Source organism: Vanellus vanellus (assembly GCF_965231255.1).
Source record: "Vanellus vanellus genome assembly, chromosome: 12".
NCBI classification, from domain to species: Eukaryota; Metazoa; Chordata; class Aves; order Charadriiformes; family Charadriidae; genus Vanellus; species Vanellus vanellus.
In genome coordinates this window covers 603,198-619,214 of record NC_138917.1, presented here as the reverse complement: position 1 = coordinate 619,214, position 16,017 = coordinate 603,198, and the positions used below count along the sequence as shown (strand labels likewise).

At 50.6% G+C, this 16,017-nt stretch overlaps 2 protein-coding genes across 3 annotated transcripts in view; one reads left to right on the top strand and one right to left on the bottom strand.

Moving 5' to 3' along the window:
• The window catches only part of PEPD (peptidase D), a gene marked incomplete at its 5' end in the record, with an annotated part of 154,238 nt that extends 152,717 nt beyond the window's left edge, over window positions 1-1,521 (top strand). Inside the window, one exon of the mRNA XM_082489271.1 lies at window positions 853-1,521. Coding sequence (XP_082345397.1) covers window positions 853-1,002 — 150 coding nt within the window. The 3' untranslated portion in view covers window positions 1,003-1,521. The remainder of the gene's footprint in view (window positions 1-852) is intronic.
• A 3,524-nt stretch (window positions 1,522-5,045) lies between these two features.
• Window positions 5,046-12,239, bottom strand: CEBPG (CCAAT enhancer binding protein gamma). 2 transcript variants are annotated; one of them, XM_082489594.1, is made up of 2 exons: window positions 12,184-12,239; window positions 5,046-7,190 (listed from the first exon to the last, which is right to left on the bottom strand). In XM_082489594.1, exon 2 carries the CDS (start codon window positions 7,078-7,080, stop codon window positions 6,628-6,630), a length of 453 nt encoding a protein of 150 aa, XP_082345720.1. In that variant the 5' UTR covers window positions 7,081-7,190; window positions 12,184-12,239; the 3' UTR covers window positions 5,046-6,627. The 2 variants fall into 2 exon arrangements, with proteins under 2 accessions (XP_082345720.1, XP_082345721.1); XM_082489595.1 differs by lacking the exon at window positions 12,184-12,239 and adding an exon at window positions 8,123-8,264.
• Window positions 12,240-16,017: the final 3,778 nt, after the last annotated feature.

The window sequence follows — 16,017 nt, the reverse complement described above, 5'->3', positions numbered from 1 at the left end:
AGTGACTTACTAACATTTTTCAGATAAGATAACGGGAAATGACTGCGTAGGCATATTTACTGGTAAGAAGAGATTAGAGTCAAACAGAAACGGAGCATAGTTGTCACTTTAACAGAACGAGAGCTGGAAAACTGAGAGGATCTGCTTTTTCCTTGCATGATTTGAAATGTAGTGATTGTATTTTAAAAGGAACGTCTGACCCGCTTAGGCCTTTTTCATCAGCTCAAAATTCAGTGTGTTGGATATCAGCTATGGGCTATTTCATGTTGCAGTTCCTCCTTTGAAAGTTCGTTGTGTTTAGAGAGAAGAGCGTGTGATGTTTAAGTGCGCAGAGCAGCTCAGCGGCGGGACGGCTTCGGGAACGGGCGCTTTGGCGTCGGGCGGCTGCTGGACCTGTCCCCAGCACGCCCTGCGCCAGGCAGCAGCTTCAGGGGACAGCGTTCGTTTGCCGCTCCTTGTGTCGGCGGGGGGAGACTAATTGGCCCCGTGTAATTGCGCAGCACGAGCTCACCGATGCGGCGTCGCGCTCAGCCCGTCCCTGGTGCACCCGACGTGGCAGAGGCACCACCTGAGTCCCCTGCGGGGCCACCACCTCCCGCGGGGCTGCTGTGTCGCGGGTCACCGTGGGGCTCGTGTGACCCGGGAGGGTGGCAGGAGCCCGCAGCCCGGGGGGATTGGGCCCCGCAGGGCCCGCGGTGCCGGTGGTGCCGGTGCTCGCCGTGGGCTGCTCTGCCCGGTGTTGCATCAGCGCCGCAGATGGAAACGCGCCTGGCGCTCCCGCTGCTGTCGCCGCCTGATGTGCTTCTCCTCCGCGGCTGCGAATCCTTGGTAACCGCGTGTTCTCTGTGGCAGGTCCGGATCGAGGACGACATCGCAGTGACAGCCACTGGAATGGAGCTGCTGACGTGCGTCCCACGTACGGTTGAAGAAATAGAGGCTTTCATGGCAGAAGGCCAAAGCGGTGCCAAGTCGTTTGACTGCCTCTCCAGCCAAAAGCAGTAAACTTCAGGGTGGTACTTGCTGTCTCACACTAATCACTCATCGTTCTGATTTAATGCTGCGGCATATAAAATAAAATGTATCCAATTCTTAATAGCAAGAGAGGCAGGCAGGCTATTAGCCGGAATGATTCATTCATTAAAAATGAGGGTAGAAGGCTTCAGCACTGGGTATCGGGTAACTCAAACACTGCTGCTTGCAGTCGGCAGTTTACGTTCCCGAGTGCCACCTGAGTAATCGGTGAGGCTTAGACTCCTGTCAGACCCCAGCTCAGACATATCTTGCAATTAAATCTGAATTTTGATGATTGAGACGCTTTACAATACCAAACGGATTATCTGAACGCTGTCAGCAATTGTAACCATCAAAGTCCTCTTTGAAACTTCATCACAAACACGCGAAAAATACAGAAGAAAAATGGGCTGTACTCGGTGGACATAATGACAGTTATATTTTTCTTACAGATCTTATTTCAGTGTCAATGGAGTAAGCAGAATCAATTTTTATTAAAATTCATCTTTGGCATCATTTGTGCTCACAACTTTGTGATCATTACGCTCTTCTGCTCCTGTTCCTGCTCCTTTATCTGACCTTTCTACCAGTTTGTGCTCTGGAAACTTTGACCCTTCATGAGCCGGATTTATCTGCTCTGGGTGGTGGCTGTGCTGGTCCTTCGCACACAGCCCAATTCTTACTAGATTTGTCCATCTGTTTGTTTCCCAAAACTGTGGATTGCTGTGGCGTTCACGAGCCTTAGAAATCGGAAGCAGGGAGCATCTCTGCCGCCGGGCTCGGGGTCGTTCAGCAGCATACGCTGCGCAGAATGATAGAGTTGCTTTTAACTGTCCAGTGTTTGCCGGTTCAGAATGAAGTCACGTACATTTTATTTGGATACACCACAACATGTTAATAATGATCATAAAATGACTTTCCATTCATGCAAGATTTAAATTACCCAGAGAAGCCTTCCTTTACTGAAGGTGTTCATCAGCCTGCAGGACAACAAATACGTTTCTTGCATCATGAAATAGCACTAGTTGCTGTAACTACATAAAAATAATCTTGCTCAATTTATGAACACATCAAAACTCCTGTTTGGTCTTCAGGCTCCGTTGCGCAGTTTGTCTGCAAAGCCCGTTCGGAGCATCCCTCTGCCGTGTCGGGGGAAGCGAAGCCCCAGCAGGATGGCGGGGCCTCTCTGGGTCTCACCGCTGGCCAGAGGAGGGATTCCCGTTGTGAAGGGATCGGCCGACTCTATCATCTCGGCTCTGTTGCTCACCTCCGGGGCCGGTGTGCCGGCGGCGGGACCAGCTGTGAGCTTTGGGGTCTGGCTTACACGGGGCGTACAGCACGGCAGGGGCTTGGACGGGGCCAGGAACCACTGCGTCCGTGTGCCCCCCGCCTGGGGCTGGACTGAGGTCTGAAATAGATTCCGTAAAAATTGTCAAACCTGTTGCTCTACAGAGAGATCTTTTTGCCAGTTGGGCTGATGTGTGTGATGAGAACCTGCGCTGTATTCGTAACAGCTCGGTGGCCCGTTGCTAAATAGGAAGCTGCACGTTGGAGACTAAAGAAACACATTGTGAAATAATCCGGGGGACTTCACTCCTTATGATTCGTGTCACCATATTAGCAAATGAGCCTGTTTACCTTTTGTAAAGGTTGCTCAGCGTTGGTTTGTAAGAGGTAAGCGTGGGAGGTCTCGACTGCGAAGGGGAAGGGGCGAGGAGGGTGTAGGTGCAACGGCGCCGATGCTTCCTTCCGAGGGACCTCTGAACCATGCTCGCGCGGAGGACATCGCGCTTTGCTTCGGTGGCTTTGCAGATACGACAACGCAGAAACTACCCCGGCATTGCTCCGGACTCATCTCCCCCTGAATCCCGGGAGGTTTTTTCAGTGCACGCCGGCGCTCATGGCCTCCCCCTTGTTCCCCCCACGTCCCGCTGCTTTCCTCTGGCGTGCTCTGCACACCCCCTGCTCACCGCGTTGGGCTCTCCGAAACCTGCTGTTCCTTGCGTGCAGTAGCAGTTTCTATTTTAAAGTAACCCTTCACAGATTTTCAAAAAAAAGAGAGTTCTGGAGTCGTTTCAAGGAAGCCGTAACCCCGGTGCAGTTCATGGGCCTTTCCCTGCCCGTGGCTCGCCTTGGCAGACAGCCGCTCTGCCCCTGCCGAACGGGTCGAGCAGTGCGGCGCGCTGCGGGAGGCAGAACTGGTTCTGCTTCGACATGTACCAGCGAACAAACCCTGCCGCCGGTGCTGGGGCGAAGCACTCCCTCACGTAACCGGCTTCTCTCTCGTGTTGCTCGCCCGAGACACGGATGCGTTTCGGTCTGGGATGGTGCACCCTCTCCCATTTTCCTTCATCATCAGCCCCACGAACTTGGTGAATTATGATAATTTTTATCCACTTAAGCAACAAGTGAATGAGAACTTTTTTCTAAATTAGTGGGGGTGGGCAGGGAAGTAAGCCTTTAAAAAAAGGCAAAGGGATATTTACTACACTTAAAATGATTAGCGGGGAGAAAATACAGTTACGGCAAACTTTCTTTTTGCCTACCTTAGGATGTTTCGGGCCATTCGCTATCATGTTTTCCCAGTGCCTTTTCCCCTCGGTGCAAACAGACCGGAATAGAGCGGCACTGAAGTAACAGAAAGAGCGCGTTACGTTGAGCCAGTTCGCGTGCTCAGAAAGGGCCGAGCGCTGCTGAACTGTGTATTTAAGTCGCTGCAGCTCCCCGGGGTGGGACGGATGCGCTCCGGGTTTGTCGGCCAGACCGGTCCCGCTGCTGCAGCTGCAGCGCGCAGCCGGAGCGGTGCAGCCTCCCGGTGCCCGCAGAGGCTGGAGCAGACCCGTCCCCTTAGCGGTACAGAGAGAAAACGGGAATAAGGAGCTGTAACACTCCTCCTTGTAGTGACGGGCACTGTGTTCTGTCACACACTACAGTTGTTCTTAAGGAAAATGTGTCAAAAGGATAACCTGAACTTCTACAGCCTACGCTGAAATTTTCTTCCGTAGATGTGTGTTTATTGCCGCCTTTCTTTAGGCAGAAGAGAGGATCGTCCAGGCGGCCCGGGTGCCGTGCTCTGCTGAGCCCGCAGTGGCGGGCTGAGAGGGAGGCGTTTATTCTGCTGCCGCGCAGCCCGGGCGGCTCCACGTGGGGCAGCGGGAAAGCACAGCCTCTGCCCCCTCTGCCCCCGCTCCTCGGGGCTCCGAGACGGCAGCTCTGGCAGGAGGGGGCTTGGCATAGCAGACGTACACCGTCCTTGCAACCAACCTCTCACCAAGGGCAGGTTTAAAATAATAAAGTTACGACCTTGGGCCCATGGCTCCACGCGTGAAGCCGATGTGCTGCACAGCCTCCGTGCTTCCCCAGGCAAGCAAAGCAAGAGCGCGGGCTGCTACGCCAGAGATGTCACTGTGCGAACAAATGACTTTGCATAACTCAGTGGTTTGGTTCTAACCAAGAAGGAAGCGGAAGCGGAGCTGTCAGGAGCATCAACAGGTGGAGCGGTCACCTTCCAGAGCATCTCGAAGAGCATTACTCCCGCTCAGACAGATTTAAGAAATCATTTTTACCAAAATTGGAAACAAATACCAGCCCACCCCTGTTTTGCTCACTGGGGGGATCCCACGTCAGCCTGGCAAACCAACCGCGGGAGAACAGGGCCACACCGTCCCAGTTCTCAGCGCAGACGAGCGGGAAGAGACCACCTCCTGCGCCAGAGCAGGTGCACAGGTAACAAATGAGATGCTCTCGGCTCATCTTTTTCCTTCTGGGTTTTGGTGTTCTGTTCCTCCCTCTCCCACCCCCTTTAACTGCAGTACATTTCCAGTCTTAAATTTTCTTTTGTTTTTTTTTATTGTTAAATCAGGAATTCAGCCAAAACTGTAATGAGTTTCTGATTCTTTCCATTGTGTAAAAACCTGAGTGGAAGACGGGAATGGGGACTGTTGCGCTGATTTCTCGAAGACAGCTGTTTGAGGTGGACACCTCTGCATTTGAGGGAAATAATAGAAAAGGGAAAGGAAAAATGAAGCCAGCGCTAGAAGCAAAAGGTTTTTATTAGCTTCTGATATTTCAACCCTACCTACTTAAGCTGCAGCTAGAACCAAAAAACGTATCTTTGTAAAAAGACTACCATAATCCAAAACAATCCATAAAAGTTTTCCGCGTGTATTAAAAGTTTAAATTCAAAAAGAACTTTTCAAGGTTTCATTTTCTAACAGCATCTTCATCGAGATAATATCCAAGTTCTCTTCCCAAGTAGATACGAGGCAAATAAGCATCCTACAAAATAATCTGTGGAAAAAGGTAGTGTAGGAGGGAAATTAAGACAAAGTAATAATCCACTAGCCAGACACACAGGTTAAATGTAACACAACCATACCATCAACGAAATATTTTAAAATTAAAATAAATTAAGGTTACATCAAAGTTCCTGCTTTACTTTTATTGTTTAAATCCTCAATATAGTACATACCATGGCATTATGGATCATGGCAAAGACTCAGCACTAGCATTAAAAAAGTTGCTATAGAAAAACTTTTACGAAAATAAAACAAGACCGAAGATACTCCTTCACACAGCTGCACGATGGCTACAGAAATTCCACTGAATCAGCTATTGAAAGTAGGGCCATTTATTTTTAACCTCACTGTGAATTTCTGTCAGCTCTTGGTTGCAAATCTGAACAGCCATGACAACGGAGACGGGCCTCAGCCAGCAGCGATCCATGCTTTCTGGCTGAACAGATGCTGTCGGAGCCTGCTCATTGCTCAGCCAAGCCCCACGCTTTGTCCTCCCTGGTACCTGCAAGAATGCAATTTTGCAGAGCAGGTTTTTGGTAGCATTTTGACATTTTCTGACAACCGAAATGGTGTTGTCGTAAGGCCCCAGCCGCGATGTGCGCAGTGCGAACACAGGCTGGAAAGGCTTTGTCAGTTGCTGCTTCACCTCTTGTCCATCATGCGTCGGCCTCACGTGCCGTGTGGAAGCCAGCTGCCTCTATACATCATCGTAGGATATTGCTATTTTTCTAGAAAACGTCAGTAAGCATCCCAGCTCACTATCGCTACCCCCTCCCCGTTAGCTAGAACTGGACAGGAAAGACCGAAGTGGTGCTTTATAGGACTTGCTCTACAGATTTAAAGTAGTCTACCAAACAGGAAAGCAAACGCCCTCCACGGCCTTTGTGGTTTTGTAATTTGTAATGGAGAAAATAAAAGGGCTTAAATACGCTAAAAGGTATTTTAAAGGCATTTTACCCAGTTACGAGTTTCTGATACTACAGCGAACCATCCTGCTGGACTCCTCCCACTATGCAAACTATAAGAAGGTAAGTGAACATTTCTGTGAAAATGCTATTTCCCTAACACCGAGCTCCTTGTGGACTATGAATTTAGATTTGCATTTATTACATAAATCTTGTTAGAGGAGAAAAATATTTAAAACAAATGCCCTAAGCAGTTTCTGGTTTAATTGTATCAAATCTTCAGTGTTAAACCCAAAAAGAAGAAAACCTCCACAAAATGGTGGTTAAAAGAAGAGAGTTTTTACTTGGTTACTGCGCGGGCGTTGCAGACAAGCTGCACCTCGGGAGTTCATTCCATGAAGTTGCAACTGTGTCTACTGTCCGTTGTTTTCCGGATTTGTGGTGGTGGTTTCAGTGCCAACAGGTTGCACGTTGTCTGTAAGGTTGTGCGCGTGCTCGAGGAACAAGTCTTTCAGTACGCTCAGCTCCTTGGTCAGGAGCTTAATTTTTGCCTCTAAACGTTCATTTTCTTCTTTGAGCTGGTTGACCCTTTGCAGCGTGTCTTGCGCTTTCTGCTTGCTTTTTAACCGGCTCTTTTTCACTGCCATGTTGTTTCGCTCTCTACGCTGACGATACTCATCGCTGTTTCTATCCACAAAGGAGTTCTTCTTTCCCTGTCTGCTCGGAGGCACAGCTTTGCCTCCGCCACCGGGACTGACGGGCACCAGCTGGGGAACCTGCTGCAAACCGCTGGTGTGTGCCTGGGTGTGAATCACGCTTACTCCGTTCGCATCGGTAGCGGTGTTCTGTTGGGATGTCTTGCTCATTTGGACAGGCTCTTCTTGGACACAACAGGATTTATTAGGAGACTGAAGACGGTTCTGTTTCTAGAAGGCGTTTCCAACAGGTCTTCACATGGATTAAGGGCAAGGCGAACCTAGTAGGAAAAGAAAATGCTATTAAAGGTGCTGGCTTCAGCTCCGACCTTATCCACCACTGCCTTCAGCAGAAGGTACTGATGGCACATCTGGCAGTAACACATCACAACTGTGCTGGAAGCGGACAAGCTGCCAACTACATTTCAGAAGCCTCTCGAACGTATTTGGATTGGAAGGGACCGTTACTGGGTCATCTAGTCAAGCTGTTTGCATTGTTCACTGGCTTTACTCAGTTATTCCAGAGCCATCCCTGATGGATGGGTGTCTAGCCTAGCCTTGAATATCTCCAGTTTCACAACCTCTGTCTTGGCAACAGGTTCCACTGTCTAACTTTTCCTCCAGTTATATAATTTTCTTAATTTTTAGACTGGAGTTTTCCTTCTGCAGCTTAAACCTATTAACAGCCTGACTCTTGACCAACAGGAGGACTGATCCTTGCCCTCTTCAGACCATCCCTCTGGGCGTACGCACAGACCGATTCCTCCCTTTTCTCTGGAGTGAGGGCGCTCGGACTGTCCACCTTTCCTCAGTCATCTCACAGCACTTGCTTTTGAAGATGATGTCCAAACCGATGACTGTTTTAAGGTCTCGCTAGTACTGAGTGGAAAAAAATAATCTATGGAGAAAAGGTAGTGTGCTGCAAAGGCTGTGACTGAGTGACATTAAAGGAACCCCTTCAACCACGAGGGAGGTGAGACCAGGTCAGCCTGTAACGGCACTGTAACGAGCAGGTGGGACAAGGCGGCAGCGTGATGGCAGTGTGAGAATCACTACACGGCAAAGACAGGGGGCTGTTGCCACCCGTAGGAGGAGAGCAGCCACAGCTGACTCGTCCACAAAATACCTTCCCCTGCTGTAGCTCCTGCACGGGTCACTGTCCACGCTCCTTTCCAGCAGACAAACAGGCCTGACGAGCAGGACGCCCTCTCACCTGACTCACGTTCTCCCGCTGCTGAGGTCAGCCTGCTCCTGACCCTACTGGTGGCACACCGAGGACTCCACCAGAGCTGCCGCAGGGACACGGCCCTGGCAAGGCTAGCAGCTGCTCCCCTTCTCTTCCCATCTCTCGGGATGGCCTCCTAAACATCTGGGAGAGAAGTTTGGGAGAGAAGAGGGGAAGGGCAACAGGGTTGTTCTAAGTTCCTGAAACACCTACCTATGGCTCCAGTGAAAAGTACTCGGTGATCAGTCAAACGGGTGTCAATTTCTCGTCATGTCAAAGAGCAGTATCTAAGTGGCATAAAACAATCCTACTCGGCGATCAGACGCGTTGCAACGGCGCAGCCCTGTGCTCTGTCACACACGTGCGTGCAGTTATCGCACGACTAGTGTTCAACACCTCCTGGCCCACCCACCCTCCAGAGCAGCCGCTGGGAGAGCACGCCGTTGTAGCTGGCAGCGGGTGACGCTAACGGCCCCATGCCAGCAGTGTCCGGCCCCGGGACCACGGCCGCACCAGCAACAGCAGAGGAGACAGGTGACTGTGCTCCTGCCCCTGGCTGAGGGATGGATGGACGGATGTGGTGAGGTGTTAGTAAACGAGCTGCTGTGTGTCACTGCCCAGCACCTAAACTCAGGGGTTCGTTAGCTGTTTACGGGTCTTGTTTGTTTGCTTTCTCAGCAGTCTGCATTGCTGTTCTCCCTTCTGCTGGGGTATCCTTAAAAAGGTTAAAATACTACTGGATACATGTCCTGGTAGACAGTAGGATACATGTCCTGGTAGACAGGACACTACATCAATTCCAAATTTTCTTCCATAATGAGGGAGCCAGAACAAGATGCAGCTGCAGAGCGTGGTTCAGTAAAATTCACGGAAAAGCCCAGTCAGTTTGGTGTGAATGTTATTCAAAATTAACATTTTCTGTCACCGAGAAGTCTTCTCACTTAAAACAAGTGAAGAAGACGTGTGTGTACACCCACACCCCTCCTATCAAGAAATCTTTTCATTTTCGTTTTTCAGGGCAGAAAGAGACCGTCAACTCTTTTTGACATCTGCGTAGCTGAATCTATATACATACAGCCTAACCTTTCTATTTAGTATTTTCCTGATTTCAACTCTTAAAGCAACTTTTGCAAAGCGCATTTAAGTCTTAGACTCTGACCAAGTAAGCACTTTGGCTCAGCGGTTAAACTGAACATACAGCTACCAAGACGTCGCTGTGCACAAGGAGCAGACTGGCAGGGCCAGTTGTAGTCGCTGTGCGCAGACATTTTTAGTCAAGATGCAAGTGTCTGCTCCTCCTGGAGCACGTACTGCCTTTGTCTCAGCTTTATTTTTAAATACAGGATTCTGTAGCCCTCAAAGAGTATACAGCTCTGTTAGATTGCCTCTTGACGACTGGATTTTTCCGCTGATTTTTGGCATCTTTTCGAAGTCAGACAGAACGCTCTCCTGTGTACCGTGCTTGCTGACTTCACCTGGGCAGCCCAGTTAAGTGACCCATACCATTTTCACGATGGGCCTTTTGTGCTTCATGAGATTCTACAGCGCAAGGGTGGCCCCTGCCCCCGAAGGCACCCCACCCGGCATCTAACAAGTTTCTTCGCATCACCAGGTTCCACGTGCTATTTCTCCGTGCTATCGAAACTATTTAATATTGCTTTAACATTCCCTTCAGATCTCTATCAAATTCCCCTGTAAGTCAAAGGAAAAATTATTTGTTCCATTAAACGGAGTTTTAATGGAATATTTTAGTTGGGCAGTACACGGATATGAGAAGAGAAGATGATCCAGTGTCACACCTCTCAAGCAAGCGTTCTAGCCCTGCTAGAACAGATCTCCCACAATTCTTTCCCACTGGAACTGATCCATTTTGTATCAAATAACTCTTTCTTGAGTGAGACACGCTCTAATGTGGCCTGAACTCTTACCTGGGAGAGATGACACCTGGATTCCTGTCCTGCTCCAAATAGTATTTATGCAAAGCAAGTAGCACTAACTGTACCGCACCACAGATAACCCAGGAACGGTAACAGTTGAGGCTTGAAACTGATTTTTCCCCCTGGTTATTTGGAGGCTATTACCAACTGTCAGTTCTTCAACAGAACACCGAGAGGGAAGGATATCCCGGAGAGCCACAGGTGCCGTGGGGCATCCTACAGGGAACACTGCGAGGAGAAGTACAGGAGACAGACGGAAGGGGCATTGGTCTCAAGACGGGTGAGGTAGAGGATGCTGCCACTGGGAGAGGCTGCGAGGGTGGGGAGGCAGATGGGTCTCCGAGTGTGTTTCTCGGACACCGTGCCACACCAGCGCAGCTGCTCCGCTCCCCTCCGCAAACAGGTTGGCTTGCTGGATGGGAGAAAGCCCCGGCACGGCAGGAGGCAGCTCCTCGGAGAGCCGGCCGACTTTCCCAGCATCTTGTTCCCATAAAGCTGCTCATTAGCTTGAGCTCAGCGACAGCCCTAGGCTGGATCCACCCAGCACATGGTAGTGTTTCCACTGGCCAGTTAGAACTGCCTTGTTCTCTCCTTGGGCCACCAACTGGCCACCCAGGACACCAACTGGCCACCCACTACAGCATAATAGCTGGTAACTCAGAGGTGTCTCCTCAGGCAGAGACGTTTCTTACTGTCTGACAGCACTCCTCAGGGGCCACAGAGACTCCCGAGCAAAGCAAGGCCTTTAGTATCTTTGCTTTCACAAAAAAAAAAAAAAAAAAAAAAAAAATTATTTCTGAATGTTTGTTTTGGCAAAAAAAAAAAAGACATGTTTTAATTTGTTAATTAAATCAGTATATTTTTTACTTAACAGCAAAAAATACAAAGCGTTTCTCTCTCCTTTTCTGAGACGTGAGTGTTGATGCTGATCGTGAGTCGGGATGCCTGTACTGCGGGGATTGACGCGGCTGCCTTCTCTAATGCAGGGTCAGCCCCGCTCTGAACAGCACTAGGTGGTCTCCCTTCTCGCCGACTTCTGCAGGCTTCCCCAGTAGGCTCTGGCTCTAAACCCAGACGCCCCCGTACACGGAAGGACAGCGGATAACTCCAGGCGTACGCGCGCGGGGCACCGGCAGGACCCGCTCCCAGTGGTTCTCCGCACGCCCGTGAGGGCCGAGGGTAACGCTCCCTTCGGAGGGACGGCAACAGCTCCCCTGGGACTCCAACCTCTCCTCTCCTGCCATAGCCCACAACACCGCCTCCCCGTATTTTTCTCAGAATCTCCTTTTTTCCACACACCTTACCAGAAAAACGCGCTCCTTAAAAAAATGTGCTTAGGAACACCTGAAGTACGTGACTTAACGGCCGGCTCGCAGCGCGGATGACACAGTCACCGACAGTCCCGGACGCGGGGATCGATCAGACTCCGCCTACTGAGCTACAACGGAGGTACCTATTTCTAAAGGTGAACCAATTCCTTAAGTCCCAAAGTTTTCCGAAAGGAGCGTTTCCGCTCCGCCCGCGGAGGCGTTCCGGGGGGAGCGCTGCCCGCGCCTCGCGGCCGCGGCGCCGGTTCCTACGGCTGCGGGAACTCGTCGGGAACCGGGAAGATGGGTCGAGCCGTTCCCGAGCTCCGCCGAGCGCACCGACGCCGCTTCTTAACGGAGCACGGCCCCGACGGCGGGCCGGGGCTGTCCCGGGGGTCCCGGCGGGGCTCCGAGCGCCGCTGCCGGGCCCGGCGCGACCCTCCCCGCAGCGCCCGGCCCGGCGCGGCCCCGCTCCCCCGGCGGCGGGTCGGGGAGGCCCGGCAGGGCCGCAGCCACCGCGGGGACCGTGCCCGGCCCCCCCGGCCCTGCCCTCCCTTCCTCTCTCCCTCCCTCCCCGGGGACCGCCCGCCCCGCCCGTGCGGGGCGCCCGGCGCTGCCAAGCCCTGACTTCACCGGGGGAGGGGAGGGGAGCCGGGGCCGCCCGCCGATTGCATCATGCGCTCCCATGCGCGGCGCCCGCTGCCGCACGGCGGGAGGCAGCCGAGGGGGGGAGGCGGGCGAGGGCCGGCCCGGCCCCGCGCAACCCCCGGCCCCGGCCCGCCGCCCCCCGCGCGGCCGCGCTTACCTGTGGCGGCGGGAGCGGGCGGCGGCGGCGGCGGCGGCGGCGGCGGCGGCGGCGGGAGGGGCCGGGCCGGGCCCCAACCTCCTTCAGTAACGTGCGGCGCGCGGGCGAGCAGCGATTGCGACACCCCGCCGCTCCGCCCGCCCCCCGGCCAATCGGCGGCCGCCCGGCCGCCGGGGTGATGCAATCGGTGCCCGGATTGGCAGCCGGCGCGGCCAATCAGGCCGCCGGCGCGCTTAAAGGGCGAGGCCGTGGTGGCGGTGGGCTGCGTGTTGCGCCCCGCGGGGACGGCGCGAGTCCCGCGGGGTCCCGCCCGCCGCGCCGGGGCCTTCCCCCCACGGCCGCGCGGCGCCTGCCTGCGGGCGCCATCTTCCCCCTGCCCACGGGGAGAGGCCTCCCCGCCCGCCTCGGGGCTCGGCGGGGAGGAGCGGGGCGGCCGTGCCCGCCGCGGCCTGTGGGGCCCCGCGCCGCCCCTCGGGGAAAGCGGCGCGTCCCGCGGGGCTCCTCCCGAGAGGCGGTGCGGGGCGGCGGGCCCGGGCCGGGCGTGAGGGAGGGGAGGAGGCGGGGGCGGCCTCGGCCGGTGGCCCGCGGGTCCGGGGGCAGATGGTGGTGTGTTTCCGTCCTGATTGGCGTCTCTTAATTGCTCCTGGGCTGTTGATTAGCACCTGGCGGTGTATTTCCATCTCATTCTACCTGCGCCGTGGTTTGCCCCTGTGGGGTGTTGTGAGGTACGGGGGAAGGAATGCCAAACGCATGGAATAAAAAATTTGAACTGTTCTCTTGACAACAGAAATTACGGCAACATCCTAAATCTCATAGATTATTAGTTAATTTTCCTTTTCAAACAAAAAGCAAAACACTGACAGATCAGGAAACATCTAGATCATGGAGTTAAATGTCATAGGAAGATGATGTGCCGCTTCACTGCTGTGTGTTTGTTATTATAAAATACTTTCTGTACAGAAACTTTTTGGCCATCATATTTTCCAGACGCTTTGGTTCACATCACCTTCGTTCTGTCGAAACAAGCGCGGTATAAAAATACATATGCTCACGTGTCTGAAGTTGTATGTGTGCGGGATGAGTTTATGGCTCTTCAATGGGAAATGGGCGCTTCAGTAGGTAGGTGTGTGTTGTGCGGTGGGCAGTTCTGAAATCGCCGGTTTATACGGTAAGCAGGTTTGGAACAAGTTTGGGTGTGCAGACAGAGAAAACGCTCGTGAGGAAAAAGTAGCTTTTGTTTAAATGCAAAGGGAATAAGTACAAAGCCGTGCGCTACTCCAGTTCAGCGCATAGACCTGCTCCAGGAAAGGTTTCACGTCTGCAAAAGAAGTGAGAAGAGTCAAATTTGTAAACACAGATGCAGAGCTCGGTAACGTAGATATAATTATTTCTATTTGCCATTTTTATGGCTGGCTGATGTTGCGTGGGGAGTTTGTTGTTGTTTTTGTAAAGCCCTGTGGAAAATAAACCACATTTGCAGAAGAATTCTGAGGATTAGTCTGGGCAAACAGTTTTACTTGTCTTACCATGAAGATACTTTTCCTTGTCAATCATCAAGTATTTGCTTTAACATCTCTAATGTTTTTCTGTTTCTGCGTTGAAACTGTTACATTTTCTGTGACAATGACGCATCCATCTAGAGAGATGGATCTCATCCATGGCTAGAGAGAAATTCCAAGTAAGCATTAAACATTATCCTTTGCTCACAATAGTTAAGTAAATGTGTGCTCTTAGAGTGCTTTCCTTGGATTTTAGAGCACTTTATGAGCATTCATTCATTAATCCTCATCAAAGAAAGCTGAAGAAAATAAAATGTAGACCAACTAATTCTCACAGAGTCTGATTATTTTAAACATTAAAGCTCACATATAATTCCGCGCATATAAGGCGCTCCAGCGCTTGGTTGGCATTGTATCCTATTAGAAGAAAATCATCAGACAGTGTACTTTAGTGTTTGCAGGATAATTTTTGTGCCCACAGCGTTACGGTAAAAATAGGACGTGATGGAAGCGATCTAAAAAGTAATCACAAAAATACATGGCTCTTGAGATGTGGCCTTGAAGTACACCCTTTACCTGCTTATTTGCAAGTTGGGTGAGCTGTGCAGTAGCTCTGGAGTCGGGTGTTGCAAACAGGCTGGTCCCTGCTGGGATGGAGTCCTTTTCACCCCGGTTCCGGGTGTGTTCCTATAGCAACAGTCTACCTATACGGCTATAGAAAATACTGTAATAGTATCTTCTTTTCAGGTGCATAATCCAGTCTCATGGTTCTTAAAAGAGTTCAGTCCCAGAAGCAAATTACACGGGTATTCAGCGTCTTCAAGTAATCTACAGCAAATCACAGAGGCAGAAAGGCTGTTGGGGAACAGAAACTGTGGGAACTGGAGGCGGAAGGTGTAAAGGGGAGAGGAGCCCGTTGCGGTAAATGTCCCTGTTTATTACCCACGCAGTATGTTCCCTTAACGCTTACAAAACATTTTAGAAGTTCTCTCCAGTCTTCCACTTACAGTGTGAAAACTCTTTTGTCGCTGTTTGAATCACTTCTGTTGTGCCCGAGTCCTTTAAAAAATAAGTTTTTCTGAAGGCATTCAGTTCTTTGCCTCTATTTCCCTCATGGGTGAGCCTCCACCGGATTTTTCACTTCAGACTTGCCCATTTCTGTTAAAGGTGTACTTTGCACACATGATGGTACCGTGTTGCTTTTCCCTCTGGTCTAACATCCGTGCCTTTGAATTCTTCTAGATGAAAAGTCAGTCATTTCCTTTCCAGTGATTTAGAAGAGAGGAAAATAAAGGTATTTGTAGATATATTTTACAAGGGGCAATAAATAGGCCCCTTAAGTAAAACCACGCCATTCCAAGCTGTGGTGTACGGCGTGTTAATGTATTTGAGGGCAAACGCATTATAACAGAATAAAAGCTTTTATTGGCAACTGCTACCCCTATTCTCTCAACCTAGACTTGTTCAAAACTGGATAGAAAGACTCTCTGTATAGGATTGCATTCCTTACGATCACCAAGCAGATGACATTCATTCAGGAATATCCCAGAAATAAGAAGTCTGTAGTAGAGGTTTTCCCTAGTGATCTTATTGCAAACCTCCCTTCTCTTAGTGGCCTTTGCATTTTGGAATTACAGGAATTACTTTTTGCATTCAGGACTGACCTGCACCAAGACCAAAATTCTCTTGTTAGAAATCTAAATTTTGCAGAGCTGAGGTTATAAAAGCTTCAGAAAGCAGAAGGATTGCTGAGTTTCATTTATCAGGAATTTGGGTATGTTTCAAAAAAATAAAATTCAGAAAGAAAAAGCATTATGAATACCTCTTTGTTTCAGAAAGCTTATACTCGTTAAGCACAGAATTTCTGAGTGGTTTTTCAATCCAATTTAATAATTTAAATGGTAGAACCTCGTCTATTAATAGATGATTCGTCAGAGGTAGCCCTTTTGAATAGGTGAGGGGAAAGGAGAGGAAATATTGCTTAGTGGTGACCACTATTTCAGGATCAGACTTCTAATTCTAGCACTGACTCACTAGAGCCTTGGAAAGTTGCAGCGCTTTTGTTCTAGAAAATACTGAGTAAAGAAAGGAGCCATTCTGTCCTAATAGCAAACATCCATTTTATTGTAGCACTGCCTGGAGTTCATTTACAGGAAAACCCCAATGCCTTTGTTCTTTCTCTCTGCAGCTTATAAGTCCTGCAACTAAGTATTTCCAGTTTCTAGTTCTGCATCTTCTACTACTACTTCCCTTATTTGCAGTTATCAAAATATTAAAGTTGTCCAGCTATCCAGAGTTACTCATACAGGTTTCTGAAAAGAAATTAACTCAATTA

What these genes read in the sequence shown, in the direction of transcription:
- CEBPG (XM_082489594.1), bottom strand. Translation starts at nt 7,080, where the DNA reads ATGAGCAAGACATCCCAACAGAACACCGCTACCGATGCGAACGGAGTA.